Source organism: Dendropsophus ebraccatus, chromosome 4 (genome assembly GCF_027789765.1).
Source record: "Dendropsophus ebraccatus isolate aDenEbr1 chromosome 4, aDenEbr1.pat, whole genome shotgun sequence".
In the NCBI taxonomy this organism is placed as follows: Eukaryota; Metazoa; Chordata; class Amphibia; order Anura; family Hylidae; genus Dendropsophus; species Dendropsophus ebraccatus.
This window is the reverse complement of record NC_091457.1, coordinates 129,865,768-129,887,504: the sequence shown is the minus strand read 5'-3', so window position 1 is coordinate 129,887,504 and position 21,737 is coordinate 129,865,768. Positions and strand designations below refer to the sequence as shown.

The 21,737-nt window shown below is 41.0% G+C and overlaps 1 protein-coding gene across 3 annotated transcripts in view; it reads right to left on the bottom strand.

The window, feature by feature from the left end:
• Positions 1–10,556: 10,556 nt before the first annotated feature.
• WNT5A (Wnt family member 5A) overlaps positions 10,557–21,737 on the bottom strand; it is a 22,419-nt gene continuing 11,238 nt past the window's right edge. For all 3 annotated transcript variants that reach the window (XM_069967013.1, XM_069967014.1, XM_069967015.1), the window contains exons 4-5: positions 21,216–21,508; positions 10,557–12,952 (exon numbers count right to left, since the gene is read on the bottom strand). In XM_069967013.1, the coding sequence (XP_069823114.1) occupies positions 12,494–12,952; positions 21,216–21,508 (752 nt within the window). In that variant the 3' untranslated portion in view covers positions 10,557–12,493. The remainder of the gene's footprint in view (positions 12,953–21,215; positions 21,509–21,737) is intronic.

Genomic DNA, 21,737 nt, shown 5'->3' with positions numbered 1-21,737 from the left:
ATTTACTATGTTACTATGTTACATTTTTCAGCCTGTAATCAGCGCGGATTACGCATGGAATACTCATGGAAATTCAGTGCGGAATTGGAAAAAGTGAATGAATTTGATCAAATGAAAAATGAATTTGCACGGAATTCCACCAGAGGTGATTCCAGGCGGAACATTTCTTTGTGGATTCCACGCGGAATGCCATGAGAATTCTGTGCGGAATTCCACAAGAACACTATCCACCCGGAAAACTTTCCTCGCTGATTCAGCGCTGATTCCCTAAAGGGGGTGTCCGGGTAGAAGACAGCCAAAGCCTTCTACCCAGCGCTCACTACATGTGAATCCATGTCTCAGAAGAAAGCCTTCTGAGGCATGGAGGGGACGGGTGTATATCCTGATCATCGTGTTGGGGCTGCACAATGTTGCGAAGACATCATGCAGCTATTGGACATCACATGCCATAGTGCTTTTGCCCACCTGCAATGACTGGAATATATGCCCACCCCCTCCACGTCTCAGAAGGCTTACTCCCGAGATTAAAATTACATTTGATAAATAAAGGTCTTTTCTGGAATTAAAATTTGTAGGGTGCCCTCTATATTGCAAGATTTTCCATGTCTGTCATTGATGGATTTCAGAGATGAGCGAATCGGGTTCGGGTTCAAGTCCATCCGAACCCAAACGTTCGACATTTGATTAGCTGGGGCTGCTGAACTTGGATAAAGCTCTAAGGTTGTCTGGAAAACATGGATACAGCCAACGACTATCCATGTTTTCCACATAGCCTTAGGGCTTTATCCAAGTTCGTCAGCCACCGCTAATCAAATACCGAAAGTTCGGGTTCGGATGGACTCGAGCATGCTCCAGGTTCGCTCATCTCTAATGGATTCCTCTGGTAAAAAAGATAAAGGGGTATGTATAAATTATCTTACAGCATGATGTTGGTGAAAAAGATAATTTGTTAGCCTTTTTTTTACCCCTCCCCCCTCAACCCAAAATAATAATAATAATAATAATAATAATAATAATTACAAGGCCTGTGCTCTTAATGATAATTTTTGCATATGGAGATTTTTGTGCAGCACAGAAAAAGTGGGCAACTGCAAAATTTTTGCTTAGATCAGGGGTGTCAAACTGAAATACACAGTGGGCCAAAATAAAAAAATTGGACAAAGTTGCGGGCCAACCTTAAAGGGGTTGTCCGGCGATAAAAAATTATTCACAGAATAACACACATTACAAAGTTATACAACTTTGTAATGTATGTTATGTCTGTGAATGGCCCCCTTCCCCGTGTTTCCCCCCACCCACGCTAGACCCGGAAGTGTGGTGCATTATACTCACCGCATATCGTGTCGTCCACGGTCTCCGATCGTCAGCAGTGACGTCTTCTTCGGGAGCTTGGCGGATCTTCCCGAGTGCCGGCCACCCTCTGCAGCGTCATCCGAAGCTCAGCCGCGATTGGCTGAGCATAACTGTGCTCAGCCAATCGCGGCTGAGCGGCTGATGACGCGGCCACGTCATCAGCTGCTCAGCCGCGATTGGCTGAGCACAGTTATGCTCAGCCAATCGCGGCTGAGCTTCGGATGACGCTGCAGAGGGCGGCCGGCACTCGGGAAGATCCGCCAAGCTCCCGAAGAAGACGTCACTGCTGACGATCGGAGACCGTGGTCGGCACGCGACAGGTAATGTATAGCGCACCAAACTTCCGGGTACACGGGTGGGGGTGGTGGGACACGGGGAAGGGGGCCATTCACAGACATAACATACATTACAAAGTTGTATAACTTTGTAATGTGTGTTATTCTGTGAATAATTTTTTATCGCCGGACAACCCCTTTAATATTTAATGAAGAGTGCATGCAGCGTTTCTGGCACTGCCTATCCTAAAGTAATAGGTAAACAGGCAAAAGGTAATGTCCCCACATGGTAGTTACCCATTATCTCCCTCTGTAGGTAATCCCATAATTGTTCCCAATGTAGTAGCCCCCCCAATAGTGCCCCACATACTAGCCAGACCTACTATTAGAGCCCCACATAGTAGCCAGCCCTCCCAACAGTGTCTTATATAGTAGCCAGCCCTCCAAATAGTCTCTTATATAGTAGCCAGACCTCCCCAATAATCTCTTATATAGAAGCCAGTCCCTAAAATAGTCTCTTATATAGTGGCCAGTCTGCGTGGCTGTTCGAACCACTAATATTATAATCTGCTGCAACGTCAGGCGGGCCAGATTTATTACAGCAATGGAAAAGCTCAGAGGGCCAAAAATAATGGCACTGCGGGCCAGAGTTTGACATGACTGGCTTAGATGGTACCTACAATGTGTTTTTTTGTTTAGTTTTTTTAGGAAAATCCTGTTCCAAAAAAATCAAACTTTCCCCTTTCCACAGGATAGGGGAAAAGTAGGAGATTGTGGGAGGGCACAACCTCTGTACCCCCTGCCAATTTCCATATCGGGCCCCTGGCTTCTGTATTATGAATAGAGCCACGGGTACACACATGACCCGCAGCTGTATTCATTTCTATGGAGCTCCTCGGCCGCGGCTCTTTTCATAAGATGATACTGAGATAGGTAGGGTTACAGAGGTCAGACCCCCTGCAATCTCCCAGGGGGAAAGTACATTTTTCCTGGAATACCCCTTTAATGACTCACAGACTCTTAGATCCCCATATGGTTGTGCATTTCGGAACTTGGCTTTATACTGCATGACTGCTTGAAAACCCTCTCCAGTCTCTTCATGCTGGATTCCAGATTTTGGAGCCACCTTTTGGATGGGGCATCATTATATGATTGGTGGAATTTGAATCCCTGATCTGCAGTACCAAACAAAGTCACGCCATGGCTGCTTAGACAATGAAGGGACAGCAGTGCTCCAGTACAGACATGTGTTGTTTAATGCCACAGCACCTGGCCTATGAATGTTAAATCCCATAAATCTGGATATAGAGACTACTGGGAGCTGAATCCCATCCAATACAGTGTGGGCTTATTTACTGTAACAGTTCCTCTTTGTCTCCTACCAATATTTACACAACGTGGGAAGTCTTGATTTGTATCATGTATCTTTGATGTAAATTAGGTATGACAAGCAATCACTCGGAGGAAGATCTTCTCACATTTGGCTGCTCACAGCTGGGAAAATGCCTTGACTCTCGCTGACCCACTTCAAGAAAACTTTGCCTCTCGTTTGCCATCAGAACATGTGTAGGTCTGACCTGAATACATGTGGGTGTCCCTGATAAGTAAGATCTGACAGCTGTCAAGTGAATAAGAGTTCAGAAACTATGGAAAACAAATTGTATTTTATTGCTGATACAGAGAGAAATCATAGTCTGGATTGTTGTTATGAATCGTACAAAGAGGAATTCCACCTCAAAATTATGTCTACAAAACTCTGATTAAGGGAGTGTTCACATTTCTTTGGAGAACTACATTCTTTTGTATGCCAGGAAATCTTTACCAGAATTATTTTTTTTTTTATACATTAGGCTGGTATGAACTGGACTTATTGTGTGGATTGTATAGCAGTGTACAATAAAAAATATATACAGTGTAATATAAATTTTTGCGGTCCTATGGGTGTTACTCGCCCTGTGTGTCTATAAGTGGTTCTGTGGTACAGTAACAGAAACTACTACTGGAAAGCCTCCCTGTCACTTGGCCTGAATATTGTTATATACAGGCTTTAGATTATAGTTTCATTGCACTAGGCCAGGACTTAAGGGACTATTACACGATTATAAATGGACCGATAATCGATTTGTGTAATAAAAGGCAATGATCAGCTGACATGCACGATGTCGGCTGATCATTCTCTTTGAATATGTTGAAAGACAAATGGCCTTGATAGCAACAATCTGCTGCCATTGCTTTGTGTAATAGGAGCGGTGGCAGCAGACCACCGCTATCTCCTATGGGCTCCTCGGACAATCTAAAGATCCCAACCCCACACCCCCGCGCACTTACCCACTCGCTGCTGGTGTGCGTAATAGCACCGGCAGCAAGTGGGGAACCAGGAGCAAGTGAGCGCTGACCTGACAGATCGGCGCTCACTCGCTCTGGAGATTGACCAATGTTATAGGGGATTTAGAGTAGGTAGAAAAGGCAGACACCCAATACTCCAAATTTTATCTACAGTAGAGCCACATAGTAGCCACAACTTCTTGTCACAAAGAACAAGACAGACTCAGCTAACCTTGGACCTCTCTTTTCTATACTGATCATAGGGATCTAGGTAGGATCCGAAAGTTACATGTGAGTACCCTCTAGTGGTAATATCCATCAAGAAGAGCAGTTGCCGGAGGCAGATCAATACAGCATGGTTTTCTTGGCGGCAATGTGGCTACTACAATTGGGTAAATTAAGGCTTTGGGGGAATAGAAGACATTGCGATTATTAACAGTGAGGGCATTGAGGCTGTTAATGCGAACAGCCACAATGCCCTCACTGTTAATAATGAGGAGCACAGTTAAAGTCACTGCGGCTATCACTGGTATTATAGAGATGCTGTGCCATGAGTATGGTAGGTAGAGTAGGGTAAAAGTCATGCTAGGGTGTTACACCACTATATCCCTTAACAGACAAAAAGGAGGAGGAACAACTTTGAGCAGTTTTATGCTTTACTGTTCTTCCATTTGAGTTTAATAGCTCCGTAAGGGTGCTGGGATCTCATTTGGGTGTAGCCCTATTTAAACCACAAGGCATTCTGGAATAGCTTAAAGGGGTTGTCCCACCAACATAATTCATCACGTTTTCAAGCAGTCCATTTATTGTATCCTCATTTTTGTAATTGTTCCAGGTCCCAGTGACTAAACTTTCAAGAAATAACAACAAGGGTCCCAAGTCCCCAGTGTGAAAGAAGCATTGGTTATGTGCACTGCATCTCCACTTATTGCCTATGAGAAGGTCATAGATAGCCAAGCACTGTACTCCACAATCTCTATCATTACCATAGACAGAGCATAAGTTTGTACTAGTCACAGCTTCTCTATTTAGACAAAAGTGACCCAATGGAACCAATGTGAACAGAGCTCGAGGGGATTGTCCCATGGTTAAATATTAATTTATTCTGTTCAAGCAATAACAATTTACAAGTTCCTGCATCAGACATTAGGTGGTCATTGGGGCCAAGAACAGCGGAAGCATGTGAGTTAGGCAATTTGCCTTCAATAGGAATTGATTTCAGTAAACAGCATATCTTGCAAGACTACGCCATTTATGCAACAGCCATTAAGGTTTAATGGGAGTTATGCACATCGCATATGTCATCCGCTTTGGCTGTTTCAACTTTCTGACCATCTCCGACAGCCAAAAATGGGTCAGAGGCCATATGTAACAGCTTCAGCTATTTTCGACTTCTCAACACCTTCAACAGCTCCAAAACAGGTCAAAAGCGACCAGGGATCCTAAATAGGTGGATGTCCAAGAAATCGGACAACCATTTAATGGACTAATCCTGCTGATATGTTATCATTTCCCTAGGTGGGAATACCCCTTTAAGACAAAGGGACTTTATAGTGCACCAGTTCTGAAGGGCTTAAGCTACAGCATCTCTGATTATCCATAATGATACATGAAGTGGACAGTGGAAAATGAATCAAAAGAACAGCAGTATGCAGCAGTAATATCTGGGCATTTTTAGAAGGACTTTTTCTATGAGACCCACTGTGACCCTAAAATACAGCTGGGGGGTTACAGCAGCATGAAATAGTTGAATGTTTAGTTTGCCAGGGACTGGAGCACACCACCGCGTATCTTGGGATTGCAGTGAGATCAGTAATTTTTTACATGTCTGATGATATGTAGATACAAAGGCATTTATTGCAGTTTCAGTACACTTAAAGGCTATGTTCACACAACATATATTTCCCTAAAATTACGGCCATTGTTACAATCAACAACAACGGCCGTGCTTTTTACGTTGCCGTGCCTTCTATGGGATCCCGCCGGAACGTATACACATAGTATACGCTCCGGCCGGGATATCTTGCGGTGCCGTAGAAAACTTACATGTCAGTTTTCTGCGGCCACTATTCAGTGAATAGCAGAGACAGAAAACCCTGGCAGTGCATATCCATAGTGTGCAGTGGGAAGTTCGGATGCGGGCGCGCACGGATGCGCCCACAACAGAACTCTGCGGCCCTAAAGATCATTTGGCCGGGATGATCTTTTCAGAGGCCGGCCGTTCCGTGACCCGGCTTGGTCACAGAATGATTGGTCTCTTACGTTGTGTGAACATAGCCAAAAAGGTGTATTTGCAACTTTGCCATATTCACAGGTTATGCATAAAGGTCTCCTTACACTTTATAATCTGCTTGGCCAAACTCAATGCTCGCTCTACAGTATAGAGTGCATAGAGCTCTCCCAACACTCCACCTACAGACATTGTCGATAAATATACAGTAGGGGTCAGGCATGATGGAAAATCACTCCCTGACCAGGACCGTATTACCAGCTGCTGCCCTAGGCACTACACCTGCAGACGTCCCATCTTTACGCACCAATTAGCATAATAATTTTCTAATTTCTGAACATCATATTGATATCTGATCAGTCTTAGGCCGCATTCCCACATTTACTGAGCGTCATCACATGCAGCTGATACCAGACCCTCATGCTGTAACCAATAGGCGTATGGCCAATAATCCTGGAAACAGCCATGACTACTGGGGAAGAAATGGGAGCCTGGTTTCAGCCACATGCATTTCTCTACAATGTAGAAACATTGTCTGAATCACATTTTTCATAGTATTTAAAGGGGAACTCCAGGTAGAGGTTAAAAAAAAATGAAACTTCTGCAGAAGCATAAAGCATTACTTACCTATCTATTCCATTTTTGAAACTACCAAAAATCCATTTGTTTTGGGGGGGTTTGTTCTGTTTTGTGTTGCTGTACTTCCAGATTTATCAGTTGTACACAGTACTACAGGTTCCAGAATGCATTGCTTTCCCTCAGCTGTTCATCACAGTCCTCCACCCTGCTTATTCCCCGCCCAAAGCTGTTGCAGTGTTGCAGTAGGCTGTGTTCACACATTGCAGTTTCATTGTATTACTGAATTATTTGCAGCACACAGTTACTACCTGTAACACCACAAAGCGTGCTGTATTCACTACCTGTAACACCATACAGCACACTGTATTCTCTACCTGTAACACTACACAGCACGCTGTATTCTCTACCTGTAACACCACACAGCACGCTGTATTCTCTACCTGTAACACCACACCACACACTGTGTTCTCTATCTGTAACACCACACAGCACACTGTATTCTCTACCTGTAACACCACACAGCACCCTGTATTCTCTACCTGTAACACCATACAGCACACTGTATTCTGTACCTGTAACACCACACAGCACGCTGTATTCTCTACCTGTAACACCATACAGCACACTGTATTCTCTACCTGTAACACTACACAGCACGCTGTATTCTCTACCTGTAACACCATACAGCACACTGTATTCTCTACCTGTAACACTACACAGCACGCTGTATTCTCTGCCTGTAACACCACGCAGCACGCTGTATTCTCTACCTGTAACACCACACAGCACGCTGTATTCTTTACCTGTAACACCACACAGCACGCTGTATTCTCTACCTGTAACACCACACAGCACACTGTATTCTCTACCTGTAACGCTGATATTGGAATAAAGTAAAAAAAACTTAGATTTTTTTTTTTCTTTTCATTTCCACGCATATATTATGATCAAGCATCTGTTATCTTTAAACTTAAGCCCCACAATAAGGCTCTGATCCTCTCTGCCATTTAGCATTATTTACTGTTACTGCATCATTTTTGTGAATACGCTGCAGTACTGCAATCACACTCCAATATGTGTGAACACAGCCCTAATTTCACTGCACACTTCTGCACAATCAGAGAAATCAGTGCAACACCTGCGTCTGGCCGGTCAGAGATAGTGAATCACTCAGGGGATCGGGGGATCCAGCCAAGCCTCCTGTGACATCACGCCCTGCCCCCTGTCTGCATCATCAGCAAACACACACAATGTGAGACAGAGGCATGGAAGATTTGTCTCCTAAGGTGGGAGAGCAGAAGGAGCAGGAGACAATGTGGATTTGCACAGGGGCCATTTTTTTCAGTTCCTGGATTTCTATCAGCTTCCAGTGTGGCAGAACCGTACAGGTTCGGTAATACATTGTATAGACACATATATTTAACTTTTAATGTACTTTTAATAGAAAACAAGTTTTTCTTATCCGGAGTTCCCCTTTAACTACTTAAAACAAACACATTGCATATTGCATATAAGGAAATTCTCACCACAGGATTGGTAGATTAATAGGTAATAAATCCAGGCGTCACATTTACTACCACCATACCAGACCTGACCAATACCGCCATACTGTGACTGGATAACACAGCTATATCAGACCTGACCAATACCGCCATACTGTGACTGGATAACACCACCACACCAGACGTGACCAACACCACCAATGTCACCATTCTTCTGTATAGGTCCAGCTAAGGAAGCATGAACTACATCTCCATTCATTCCCTGCCTGCATGCAGCAGCTATCACAGGTGATCAGACATTGTCTAGTTAAATCAGAATGCAAAAGGCTGAGTTTAGCAAGACAGTTTATCATTTGGTCATTCAGTATCCATGCTGATCTCTTTTTTTTATAGCCAGGACTTGTGAAAGCAGCTGGAATATAATACCACAGACTAACTGACTATTCTGCAATCATTTAACCCTTTCAGGGTACATTTTTTTAGGCTGCAAGGATGCAGCAACTTTTAAAAAGCATTTTTCATGGTGTTTTCAGGACAAATAGTATGTTTAAAAGAAACCACTTTAGAAAATGATTTGTGTAGTAAAACTTTTTTTTAACTTTTTTGGACAGTAACTAAGATGCCAAATGTATGTATTTGGTTATTCTTTATTCATTTTTCTAAATTAAAGAGCGAGGAGAAGTGCATACAAAGCATTTTCAAGTCCACTTTGTCCAAACAATAGACAGACTTGGTCCTGTCTCCTGCATTGATCACAAACCAGGAAGATCCACTGCTCAGCCGCCTGGCTTTACCCATCCATGGGGTTCTTAACAATCAGATTCCCACCAATCAATGATTCTCTTTGTTTGAGAAGCAATTAACCATTTTTTGTTTACATGGTATTTTTTTTTAGTTCAGGTTGTTAGAGATACATCAATATCAAATAGTAAAAAAAAAATATATATTTTTCTTCCCTTTTTTTTTTTTTTGGCGCGGGGGGGGGGGGTCGTCCAAGGGACCTAACCACGCATTGCAATTGCTTGATCTCTTCTATCTTCCATACATCAGTAGAAGGGCTGAAGGCGGCACTCCCTCTAACCAGTTACATGTCGCAGTAGCTATTGATCATAACATCTAAGGGGTTAATCTGCTAGGATCTCACCTAGTAGAAGGCTAGGCAAGCACATACACACACACACAGATGTGTCACAGATCATAAAGAGCCCTCCGTTTTCACAAATTCACATTTTATAGCATCAGCTTTAAATTGTTGTCATCAAAAATATTACTCTTCCCCTCCTAAAATCCAGGAGGAAAAAAAAATATAGAAAACAAATCACAGATAAAAATTAGCAAAAGCAGATTTGTAGGCTGTTATGTATAATAAATGAACTGCTAGATATCTCCTACAATAAATAATCGTACAACTGCTTCATCTTGACTAAATTTAAATGTGCCATTTGGCTGCATTGCCATTTCTTGTGTTAAAAAGCATTAATGCTAAAAAAAAAATAAAAAATTAATGCAGAGGGTGCAGAAAAATTTAATATAGCTTTTCAAAATTTTGTTCTACTTTTCTTTTATTCCGTATAGTCCATAATCCATTGACCATTGGGGGGAAATAAATCCACGTTATTGGACAAATATACTACTGAACATTTATGTAGAAATAAGAACCTTGAAACTAAAATAGTAAAAATCAAAACAGGAGTATAGACATTCTATTTAACAAAGATATCATTGACCATAATTATAGCCTTCCCCCAAACGTCAGCCCCAGTATATTCATTTGTTAGTGCTTTCTGGGCACATTCCCAAAGGCAAGGTTTTGTAGTTGCAATTTTATTGCAAACACGGAAGACAAAGGAATAGAAATAGCAGAGCCTACAATATTCTCTTTATCACAGTTATAGATTTGAGCTCATGGTAAACTTACAATGAGTTCAAACTATTTAAATGTAAAAAAAAAGAAAAAATCTTGCAATTTTTTTATTATATTAAATTTTACTCAACCAATGTGATGGATTATTCTAATTTTAAACGTTCTTTACATCCATATGTTTTTCTTAAATCAGCGAGAAGCTATAATCCTGTTTCAGTGATGTGTAGTCCCCCAACTGCAGCCAAAAAGTATGCAAACTTCATATACAAACATTTTAATTATGTACATCTGAAATAATATTGGTTCCTTGACCTTTCTTCCAAACCTGGTGAAGTCAGAATGTTAGCTTTGCTTCAGATGTAGACATAAGACTTCTCTAGCTTAAAGCACACTTTACGGTTGCGTATTGAATTGTTCAATCAGACCACTTTAAAATAAAAGTATCACTTTTTTTATTTTGTTATTTTATATTTTTGTCTTTCATGGTGTCAATTGCCATGTTCCTTTTGTTGATTTTTTTTAAACCAGAGAAATATACAAATCATATAGGGCTGCAAAATATGTACATTACATGTACAATATACAGAAAAAAAAAAACATAGAATTTACATTTCTCAAGGACAAGTAAATATTTTACATTAAATAATTCAAAATGAATAGTCTGGACTGGTAACGTTTGCTCTTAAAAAAAAAAAAAAAAAGAATACTCAAGAATAAAAATCTTGCAGTCAAAATATATATAAAAATATGAATGTTTTTGCGTAATAAATCCAAACCATTATTTCATTAGTGCTTAGTGAAATTTAATGTTATTGTAGTTTACTACAGAGACTGTGGTAAGTATGGGTAATAAATTAAGACAGATTAAATTTTGTTTTAAAAAAATGACAAATAATATTTTAAACGCGGAAGTGTGAATTACGTATGAACAAAAAAAAAAATGTTGACTGGAAAAATATGCTGCTGCTTTTGGGAAAAAAAATCTGATAGCTTTAAAAATTTATTTAAAGTTGTTTCATCAAAATTGATGACTTTATGGGGCTTTTTATTAGTTAATTTTATAGTAGACTCTAAAATGCCCTTCCAAAAAGGGGGGAAAAAATTGTTTCAAGTGCATCATATCTTAGGACACCCACCCTTAATACAGTACCTCTGACTCTCCTTTCTACCCTACAGCCCATGAACCATTTAACCATCTGCTTTAACCTATTATGAACAAACCCCTTTGAAACCTGACACCAAAAGTGTTAAGATTCTGTAAAACGTATCAATAGAAAATGGCAAAAATTAGATTTTTTTTCCCTCGAAATAAAAAAAAATCCAAAATATTGATTTGAAATAAAAAAGGAAGCGTTGCCTAGGTAAATGTGTAAATAAATACATACATTTAATTACTGGCAGTATTTAGGGTTATATATACACATATAGTCACAGAAGCTTTGAAATAGAAAACAGCAGACCACAATTTCCCATAAATGTAACCATATTGCATGTAAAAAGTTTAGTGTATAGGATTAATAGTATGTAGAAGTATGACTCGTTCTTTAAAACTGCATATAATGACTTTGCAATATTAAAATGGCTTAGCTCATGTAGTACTTTAAAATGGCTAAATACAGCACAAGATATGATTTTTTTTTCTCAATGACTGGGTCAGCATGATGGAAACAACATTTTTAGAAAAATAGATCCTAAAGGTAAAACCGATCATCAATAACTTTCTACTAGTTTGCTTGTTAACCAGTATATTCCTAGAACCATGTAAGTATAATGAATGAATACGTCCATATGAATTTAAAACGCCTGAATTGGTATGATGTCCGCTAAAAAAATTGCATGAATATTTTAAACTTAACATATAAAAATTTATGCAGAATACAAAGTGCAATCCCAACATCTCCAGAGGTATCACACAACAAATAGTAGTTCCTAATATGAAAATAAAAATGTCAGAGAAAAAAAAATCTCTTCTAACTGCTGAACTGTGAAACTTTTTGGAGTGAATTCTCCATAAACCATTTAAAACAACTTTTTTTTATTTAATATATAAAAAACACAGCTTGTCTTCATCCGTCTGCTCCCCTCTCATCCATATAAACCTACTATACATGTTCTAAATCCCGAGCGCTTCAGTCTTAGTTTATCTAATTATATACTTTTCTTTAAAAAAAAGTGTCTTTGATTTTTGTAAATAAATATTTTCAGTTCATTTTTATTACTTGTTCTTTTTTTTTTTCCCAAGGAGAGGCTGTGTGATACGAAGAAGAAAAAAATAGATCCAGTTGCTATCTGCTTGCAACTCCTAAGTGACCTCTATAAATTAAAGCGGATATTTAATATTGTTCATAGTCAATTCCTTTGCGTCTTACTTGCATACAAACTGGTCGACAATCTCGGTACATTTCTTGCATTTGACGTAACAGCACCAGTGAAACTTGCAATGACATCTTTCAGTCTGTACTGTTTTGAACTGATCATATCCTCTACCACAGCACATAAGCTCACAGCCGTCCATGCCCTCTGATGTTTTATTGCACAGCCTTCCTTGGGTTCCTAAAGATCCAGTGCTTTCATTGCGTACGCAATAATCCGGACTTGGATCGATGTAAACCAGATCGTTCGTAGTCGGAGAGTTGAACTTGTTGTTGACTTGCACCAATTTGCCTCGACTATTGAGTTTCATGGCTGCGGCGCTGTCATACTTCTCTTTCAATAAGTCTCCCACTTTCCGGAAGTCAGCTAGTTGTAGCCAACAAGTCTTAAGACTGCAAGAACCAGAGACTCCATGACATTTGCAGGCCACATCCGCCAAAGTACTTACTGCCTGTAAAAAGACATATAAAAGATTAGTGCTGTGGCTCTAGACAACTTCAGAAAGCATACAGACAGACGTGATATTAGACATAGACTAATCGGTCCTTAAATTTAGCAGTCAAGTTATTTCTGTCCCTGACCTCATGCTAGGGATAGCTATAGGTTTATGTACAGAAATTCTTTAGTGTACTAGTATCATCTGCTGGGGGTCAACTACGAGCTATATTAATATTTCCTTACATGACCCTCACCACATCGTCTAGCATCAAGTTTTATTCATTCCATACTAAACATATAAACACCCTCACAAAAAGGAGGAGACCCAACTAGCAAGTAATTTTCCTAGGGAATGTATAACCCCCCCCCCCCCCCCCCCCCAGAAGAGCAGATATGTAAATGCCCCCTTAAAGGGTGTTGAAACATGATCCAAACCAGAGACTCTAGTAGACAAGAGTTTTTGACTCAATGACAGCTGCCACAGGAATTGCCCATGGTATCCCAATACTAACAAAGCAGATAGCAGAATGATTTACAAGTCTATGGAATGTGCTTGTTTTTGGTCAAAAAGATACCAAAGAACCATCACAGTTTGTTAGAACAAGAATTTATGTCTAAGGTTTTGGTTAGTTATAGTGTTTATACAGGATGAACCTGTGGCCAATATAGTCTTGTCCATCCCCCCACTCCCTCTCCTATGGTTGGTCATAGTGTTTATACAGTAATTACAAAAGACTTTACCATTAGACCATTAGAGAAAATACATGTCCCAAGTCATCCGATCTATGCTGGCTAAACCTGTGGGAAACGTAGTCTTGTCCACCCCACTCCCCACCCCTACTTAGAAGACATGGCCAAGTTCACACTACGGAATTTTGCGACCGCCATTGCTGATGGCTGTCAAAAATATGTCAGATATTTGCCGTTTGTTTGTGATCTATAATGATCACAAACATTATAGACGGCCATCATTAGTACATATTAGACATCTTTTAGATGGCCGTTAGCAATGACGGCCGCAAAATCTTATCATAATATCAGAACATAGCCCTTAACTGTTTTCCTGTATACACGTATACAGGTAAAACGATCACTGAAGGCTTTGCTATGTAGAATTGCTCATCTGCACACTGAAGAAGCAACATATTGTCTCCATGTCTCGAAGCAGGAGAGCACTTTTCTCCCCTACTCGCTGTAGGAACTGAGCTCCATAGACTTACTATAGAATATGTTTCCAGCAGAGAGAAGAGCTGGGGACTATAGAATGGAGTTGATAGGGGCTAGTCAACGGGGCAGGGGTTAAAGGGAGGTATCCAGAGTAAGAAAAACATGGCCACTTTCTTCCAGAGACAGCACCACTCTTGTGTCCTGGTCAGGTGTGATTTGCAATTCAGCTCCATTCACTTCATTTGAACAGAGTTGCAACATCCAGGAGCAAAGATATCTCCAGTTCTGGCCATTTAAATGCTGTGAAAACTATTGACAGTGGTCTATAGGAGACGAGACCTAGGGAGTGAGCTTCATCTATGCCCTGTTCAGTGCCTGGGAATGCTATTGTAGGCCAGCAATGGGTGTCTATGGGAGCCTGATGTAACAAAGGCCCCGAGGCCTGTGATGACTATACACCATGCCAATAAATTGTCTGTCAATTTTATACAGGCAGTAATGCTTTAGTACACCAAGTATATCAAAGCATTATATTGCCAGAATATCACATTGTGAAATCCCCTAATGGGACCTAAAAAAATAAATAAAAAAATAACAAAAAGTTAATTAAAGTATACAGTTAAAAAAAAAGAAGAAGCTTGCAACCCCTCAAAAAAAATGTCAATCTATAACTTATGTACCCACAAAATTATACTACCAAAATCAAAAAACAGTCCTCTTATCACCACGTCAGCATAGAAATAACAATTTGATGATGAAGACACCCATGCTTGGAACTGAAGGATCAACAGGCTTGGTTGTTAACAGGTTAATGTGTAGGTTTCTCCAATCAGAGAGCCAACATTATCTACCTATAGAGGACAGTGTGCTAAGGCTCTGCTGGTTTCACAAACTATACTGCCGCTTTACTGCTTTTATAGAGATGAATTATTAAACTTTATGGAGGCCGCTGTTTATCATCAAATAGAGGATTAGCCGCGTGTTCAAGAATGGGAATAACCTAGAATTCAGACCTTCATAAAAGTCAGACTGGTTAGGTCCAAACTTTGGTCTCCCAACAAATAGGTTATAAAGAAAATCTCTCCTGCTTGGTATAACATTGAAAAGAACATACAAATAATAAAGAAAGAATTAATGATAAAAGGCACTTTTCACTACACTCCTAATGATAGTATTGCAATGAAATAGCAGAACTCTACCCAAAAAGCCTTGGATGGAATTTTTAGCCATCCCAAAACTCCATGTCTTGGCTCGCCATGGCTTGGCTAGATTGGAGCCAACACAGATGTCCGCTAATAGATATCAGTCCTTATCCATCTAAAAATTGCTAACTTTTGCCGTTTCCAGAAAGATCGTGCACACCCATTTTCTCTGACATTTCATGCAGGTGTATAGTCAGATACAGGGGTGACCTAAGTTCGTCAAGAGGTGCCTCTGACCACATAGCATTCTAGTAGGGAAGAGAGACCCCTCATGTCAGTTGCAGGGCTGTATGTTGTAGCTGATGGGTTGGATATCACTGGAATCTTAACCCATTCACAACCTGGGGTTATTGATTCCTCAATGCCAAGGTCATTTTAGGACATAAGCATATGGGATCATAATGATCCCATAAGCTAATGTCCCTATGTCTGCCACCTCTCCTCTGTCCCCTGATGCTATTACTGTTGTGACAGCAGCAGGGGAGAGAGAGGGGAGCGCGCAAAGCTCATGGGCGCGCGCCCAGCCTTCCCTCCCCTTTGCTGGCCTCCGTAGCCTGAGGCTTCAGGTTTCCACGGCTACCATCGGGGCTCTGCAATCACTTCGCAGAGCCCCGATGGATAGGGGGCAGAGAATTCTCCCTCTGTAGAGGGAGAATTTTCTGTCAGAAGCCGTATAGATACTGCGGTCGTGCTGACCACTGTATCTATTGGGTTAACTCAGCACGGGAGCGTGCTGATAGCCGGGACCCGCTGCGGATGACACAGGCGCAGGTCCTGCGCTTGTGTAATCCTGAATAGTAAATTAACGTCGCTGCAGCATCAGGCATAGGCTGCAGCGACGTTAATTTACAGTGCCTTAACCACTAAACTAGTCCCCCCCAACTGAGTTCGGGAAGAAAAAAAAAAAAAAAGGATCACCTCACAATAAACCTTTCCTAGGAGTTATTCCTCCAAATTATCTCCACTTCTCCATCTCTATCTAGTTTCTTTCACTCCATTTTTCTCCAAAGTCCTTTAATCCTGGAGATGATTTATAAGTTTGGGTCAAGTTCTCCTTTGTTGTTTTTTTCCCCTTTAGTTTAAATTTGAACACAAATATTTATGAATTTTACTGTTCTACCTTAAAGGGTTTAAATCAAGGCTTAAAAAAAACATGGCCACTTTCTTACAGAACAGTACCACTCTTGTCATCAGTTTGGGTATGGTTTTGCAGCTCTGTTTAATTAAAGTGAAGGTGAATTGTAATACCACACACAACCTGGGGACAGGCGTGGCGCTGTTTTTGCAAGAAATTAGCTGTTTTTTTTTCTAATCCTGGATTCTAGCAAATCAACTGGTATCAGAAAGTTATATAGATTTGTAATTAACTTCTATTTAAAAATCTCAAGCCTTCCAGTACCTTTCAACTGCTGTGTGTCTTGCAGGAAGTTGTGTATTCTTTTACTCTGACACAGTGCTCTCTGCTGCCACCTCTGTCCATGTCAGGAACTGTCCAGAGCAGTAGCAAATACCCATTAAATAAACCTCTCCTGTTCTATACAATTTCTGTCACAGACAGAGGTGGCAGCAGAGAGCACTGTGTAAGACTGGAAAAAAATACACCACTTCCGTCAGGACATACAGCAGCTGATAAGACTTGAGATTTTTATTTTTTAAAGAAAAGTAAATTACAAATGAATATAAATGTAAATTTTTGTTTTTGCCAGACTACCCCTTTAGGTTTTCTACCACTGGTGAGGTGGTGTGGCCTCTTGAGGTCTGACAGATTTACTATAAGCTATGCCAGAAATGACAGCTATAACAGACATGGAGTGTGGAGCAAATTAAGCATCAACTAAAAGTCCTGTGCCTCCTAATGAAGGTGTTGCCTCGTACTTCAGAGGATATTATTACGTTATTCCCAAAGTATAGAAGGATGTGGCATAAGGTAACATATGATCCCCGTAAACCAAGTGATGGGCTCTACTATTGGCAGATAGGCTGACGGGCAGTGAAGAAGGCAAAGTGTTTAGCATTGTTCCCTGGCAGCATATTCCCAAGGCCAACATATGGATGGAGTTTGTATGTTGTGCAAACTCAAAAATCATTAGAACTTGTACAAAAGCTAAGACAAAGGAAAACTTAAAGGGGTATTCTGGAGTTTGGCTTAAACACTTGAACATTACACACCGAGCAGCACTAATCTTACATCCTAAAAACAATCACCTTTTTTGACACATTCACTATGTGCTCTTAGCACAGTAAAGGCCCTATTACACTTAGCGATTTTTGGCCGTATTTGGCCGATTATCGCTTGTTGTAACAGCTACTGTTAAAAGGTAACAATCAGTTGATGTTGGCTGATCCTTGTCATTCAAAAAGTTGAAAAATTTGTGAATGATAACAATGGTCTGCTGGTCATTGCTCTATGATAGCACCAGTAATAGCACCGGCAGCGAGCAAGGAACAAGGAGGAAGCGTGCGCTGATCTGACAGGATGGCGCTCAATTGCTCCTCACCAGCCTGTGTAATAAGGCCTTTAGAGTGTGGGTAGCAAGACTCATCTGCTGGCATCTGCTCCAAGATGTTCTACCTACTTGTATTCCCCTGGCTATTGAGAGACTCTAGTGCACTATATTATACTTTGCCTCTCATTGCTGCACATCTCATATTAGTTCCTAGATCCAATCTATCGCTCATTCTCCTATAACTGGTAGTACTGCAACTTAGCATGTGTGACCACCAGAAAGCTGAAATTAAAGGGGTACTCCTGGGAGGGGGGATAGTTGTTCAATCAGCTGGTGTCGAAAAGTTATACAAATTTGTATATTACTTCTATTTAAAAAAACATAAGCCTTCCAGTACTTCTGCTGTATGTCCTGCAGGAACTGAAGTTTTCTTTCCAGTCTGACACAGTGCTCTCTGCTGCCAACTCTGTCCAAGTCAGAAATGGTCATGGACAAGAGCAGCAAATCCCCATTGAAAACCTCTCCTGCTCTGGACAGTTCCTGACATGGACAGAGGTGGCAGCAGAGAGCACTGTGTCAGACTGGAAAGAATACACCACTTCCTGCAGTTTTTTTAGATAGAAATAATTTACAGTTTATTACCTTAAGTGACAAGCGATTATGTGGGGAAAATATTCAAAAGATTTAGTTACTTAATGTTGGGAATTTTACTTTGTACCATATACTTTCAGAAGAAATTTATTTGTATACACTGGAATACCCATTTAAAACCCATAGTTAGCCATTTGCAAGGATCAGAAAAGTGACAACTCAAATTGAGCGGCTATAAACTTTTTCTTTTTAAGAACCTAATGTCAAAGTGAAGCCACATTCCTTCCTGGTAAACCAGATGCCATGCTGTGTACAGCTCAAAGGTGCCTATATAGGCGGGCACACCACAGAGCAAATGTGATGGAAGGCACCATGCTACCTCACTCCTACAACTCTGAAATTCAACTCCTGGCTAGACAATGAATTTTGGTAGTGTAGGGGTGATTGTGTAGGCACCTCAATGCCTGACTCTTTAAGGGTACCTGTCATTAATATTTTTTGACAGGTTGTCAGGCATGTCAAAAGTTACTGATCACAGCGGGTCTCATAGCTGAGACTCAACTTGATCAGGAGATTTAGCTGGAGAGAGCACGACAGCAGTGCAATCCTCTCCACAGCCATATCTCTGTAACGGCTAATTAAAACCATGTAAGTCTGGGAGGTTACATGGTCAGAATTATTGAGTGGCCTGGAACTGGATTGCTCTGCTGACGTATTCCTCAGCTAGATCTCCTGATCTCAGCAGGTCTCCGCAGTGAGACCTGCTGTGATCAATAACTTTTGACATTTCCGATGTATCAAAAGTATCAAAAGATATTTTTAATGACCGCATGATAACAAGCCCTGATCTCATTGATTGAAGACCCTTTATACAGCTCGGCGATTGTGTGGGCAGTTCATGTAGGGATGTGATGTTACAGGAACTGCAAGACAGAGGAGACCAGTGTAGGACTGGGAGTGGTGGCACCTGCAGCTCCAGGAGAGGACAGGACAATTACCAGGACAGGTAATTGTTACTTGTTTAGTCTTTTTATAACACCCCCACTTTCCAAGGGATAAAAAGACTACAGTCCTGTCCAGCCTTTAGCCCTTTATATGAGAGGGGCATTAATAGCTCTGCACTGGTCCCCACCTCCCTTGTTTCCTTGTCTCGTGATGCTTCTAAGGATCCACCTCCATGAATTGTATGTGATGTGTCACTGATATACGTGGTAACTTGCCATATCCTGCTTTTGTACATTGGAAAATCCCAATAAAAAAAGTGCTAATCACAGGGTCCAGTAAGAAGAGAGAAGCCTTTGTGTAAAGCAGAAGATGTGGATTTTCCACTCACTCATCTATGTCACCAGCAGACATGTCATTTTCTAGGTCTTCCGAAAAAAATGTGTTACCACAATAGGTGAAGAGATTGTCTCGTGAAACACAACCCATGTCCATAAATCTTATTAGGTACAATGCTGTCAGAGGGTCACTTCGCTCGGAACTCCTCATCTATGAACCAGGTTGGAAGGTTGCCCTATGAGTGTAGCTCATTCTTGAGAAAATATCTTCTGGATGGTGGCCTCCTCCTAGCTGCTCACTGTATGGCCTGTGTCTTGAAATACCCTCCTAAGATTCTTGAGAGAAAAAAACCCTCCTGACCTAGTGCTGCCCATATCGGAGCACCCTATCCCACCCTATGGTTCTCCAACTACAAATCCTAGCATGCCCTCATAGTGGTCAATGTCAAAGTGAAACATCACAGTCTCCTTTCATGAGTATTTGATATAGTATATTAGGCGAGTACCTCAAATGGATATATTGCAGCAAACACTCAGTGAAAAGTATTGAGTTTCTATTCATTTTTTGTTTCCGGATGTGAACAATAATACTTCAATCTACTGACAACAAGCAAGGATCTTGAACTTTACCTACAAAGCTGATCATCATAGACTTCCAATGCATCAGATTCAGTATGTTTACATTGAACGCTAAAACAAGAATACAGCACTGAAATACTAGGCTGCCATGTCGTTCTCAAAGACCTACAAAGCCTGTGAAGCAAGTGACCAGAATAATCTTCATGAATCATATGGACCACATCTGAGGACCCTAGCAAACGTTACACCCAAGATGGGATTTGAGTTAAACCACATAGCCCGAAGGCTTAGGTTGATGGGATGACAGGGGCAGCACAAGGCTACTACTGTATGTTCCTACTGTATGTAATCCTTTATATATAAAGTCATAGTGACTAAAATAGCCTTTATAATTCCTCCGGTTGCATCTAAAGGATTTATTGGGAGGAAGCACTGATGGTCTGTCCGAGCGAAAAAAAAAATAGGGTCTGCGTTACACCCCCCCCCCCCCCCCCCGGTATGTGGATGAGGCAGAATTGCCGTACCATGTACAGATGTCAGGTGTGTGGACGAGCTGACACACCTGGATTACTATGAACAGGGCAACAAAGCTTATCGAGCTCTGACCCTCTGTTTATTAGAGGGGGTTTTCAATATTCATTGATCACATAGAAGGGTCTATTCTAAGTTTAGGCCGTTAATGTTTTTCCCGGGAAAACCTCTTTAACCACAGGCAACAAACCGTATCTTTTACTGGCAATGCCAACGTGGCAGCTTGTAATCTGTTGCTGAGGAGCAACCAACATGTTAAAATACATCAAATCTGTCTGAATTGAAGAGCTAGCTTAGCTGACAATCAATACAGAACCTTGAAGACTTTTATAGGACACAGCCCAGCCCAGAGCCAAACATTAAGAAATATTGGCTACCAGGTCCCTAGAATTTTTCTAGCCCTAGCATTATCTTATATAGGTGGAACCTAAGCCTGGAAAACAATTCATGAAATCGAGTGGATTAACAGAGCTCCTTACCCTTCTTCCAGCTTCATTGTTGTGTAAGTTCATCATGATTCGGGCGTTATCGTAGGTTCCCTTTTGGTAGATTTTCTCTCGTTCCCTTGCATCCACAAATTCCTTAGCAAATCTGTAGCCATAGTCTAGATTATCCCCGCAGCCACCCCAGAGCCAATCCCGGGGTAGATCCTTTGGGCGGGCTGCCCTGCTGCAGCCACATGTTGACAGCTCCCCCTCTCTGCACGCTCTGCTCACTGCGTTCACTACTCCTGCAGCACTGATGGCATAGGTGAATGCCGTCTCTCTGCTTCCTGCAACAGAAAAGAACGACAGCACATGAGTGTAGTTCTAAAATATTATACTCTAATATACACACATATATATGCATGCATATGTATAATACACATAGAATATATATATTCCACTGAAGTGAATGGGGATGAGCTGCAATACCATAATCAACCTGATGACAGGTGTGTCACTGTTTTAGGAAGAAAAAAAAAAGTTGTTTTTTCTAATATGGACAACCACTCGTGATCG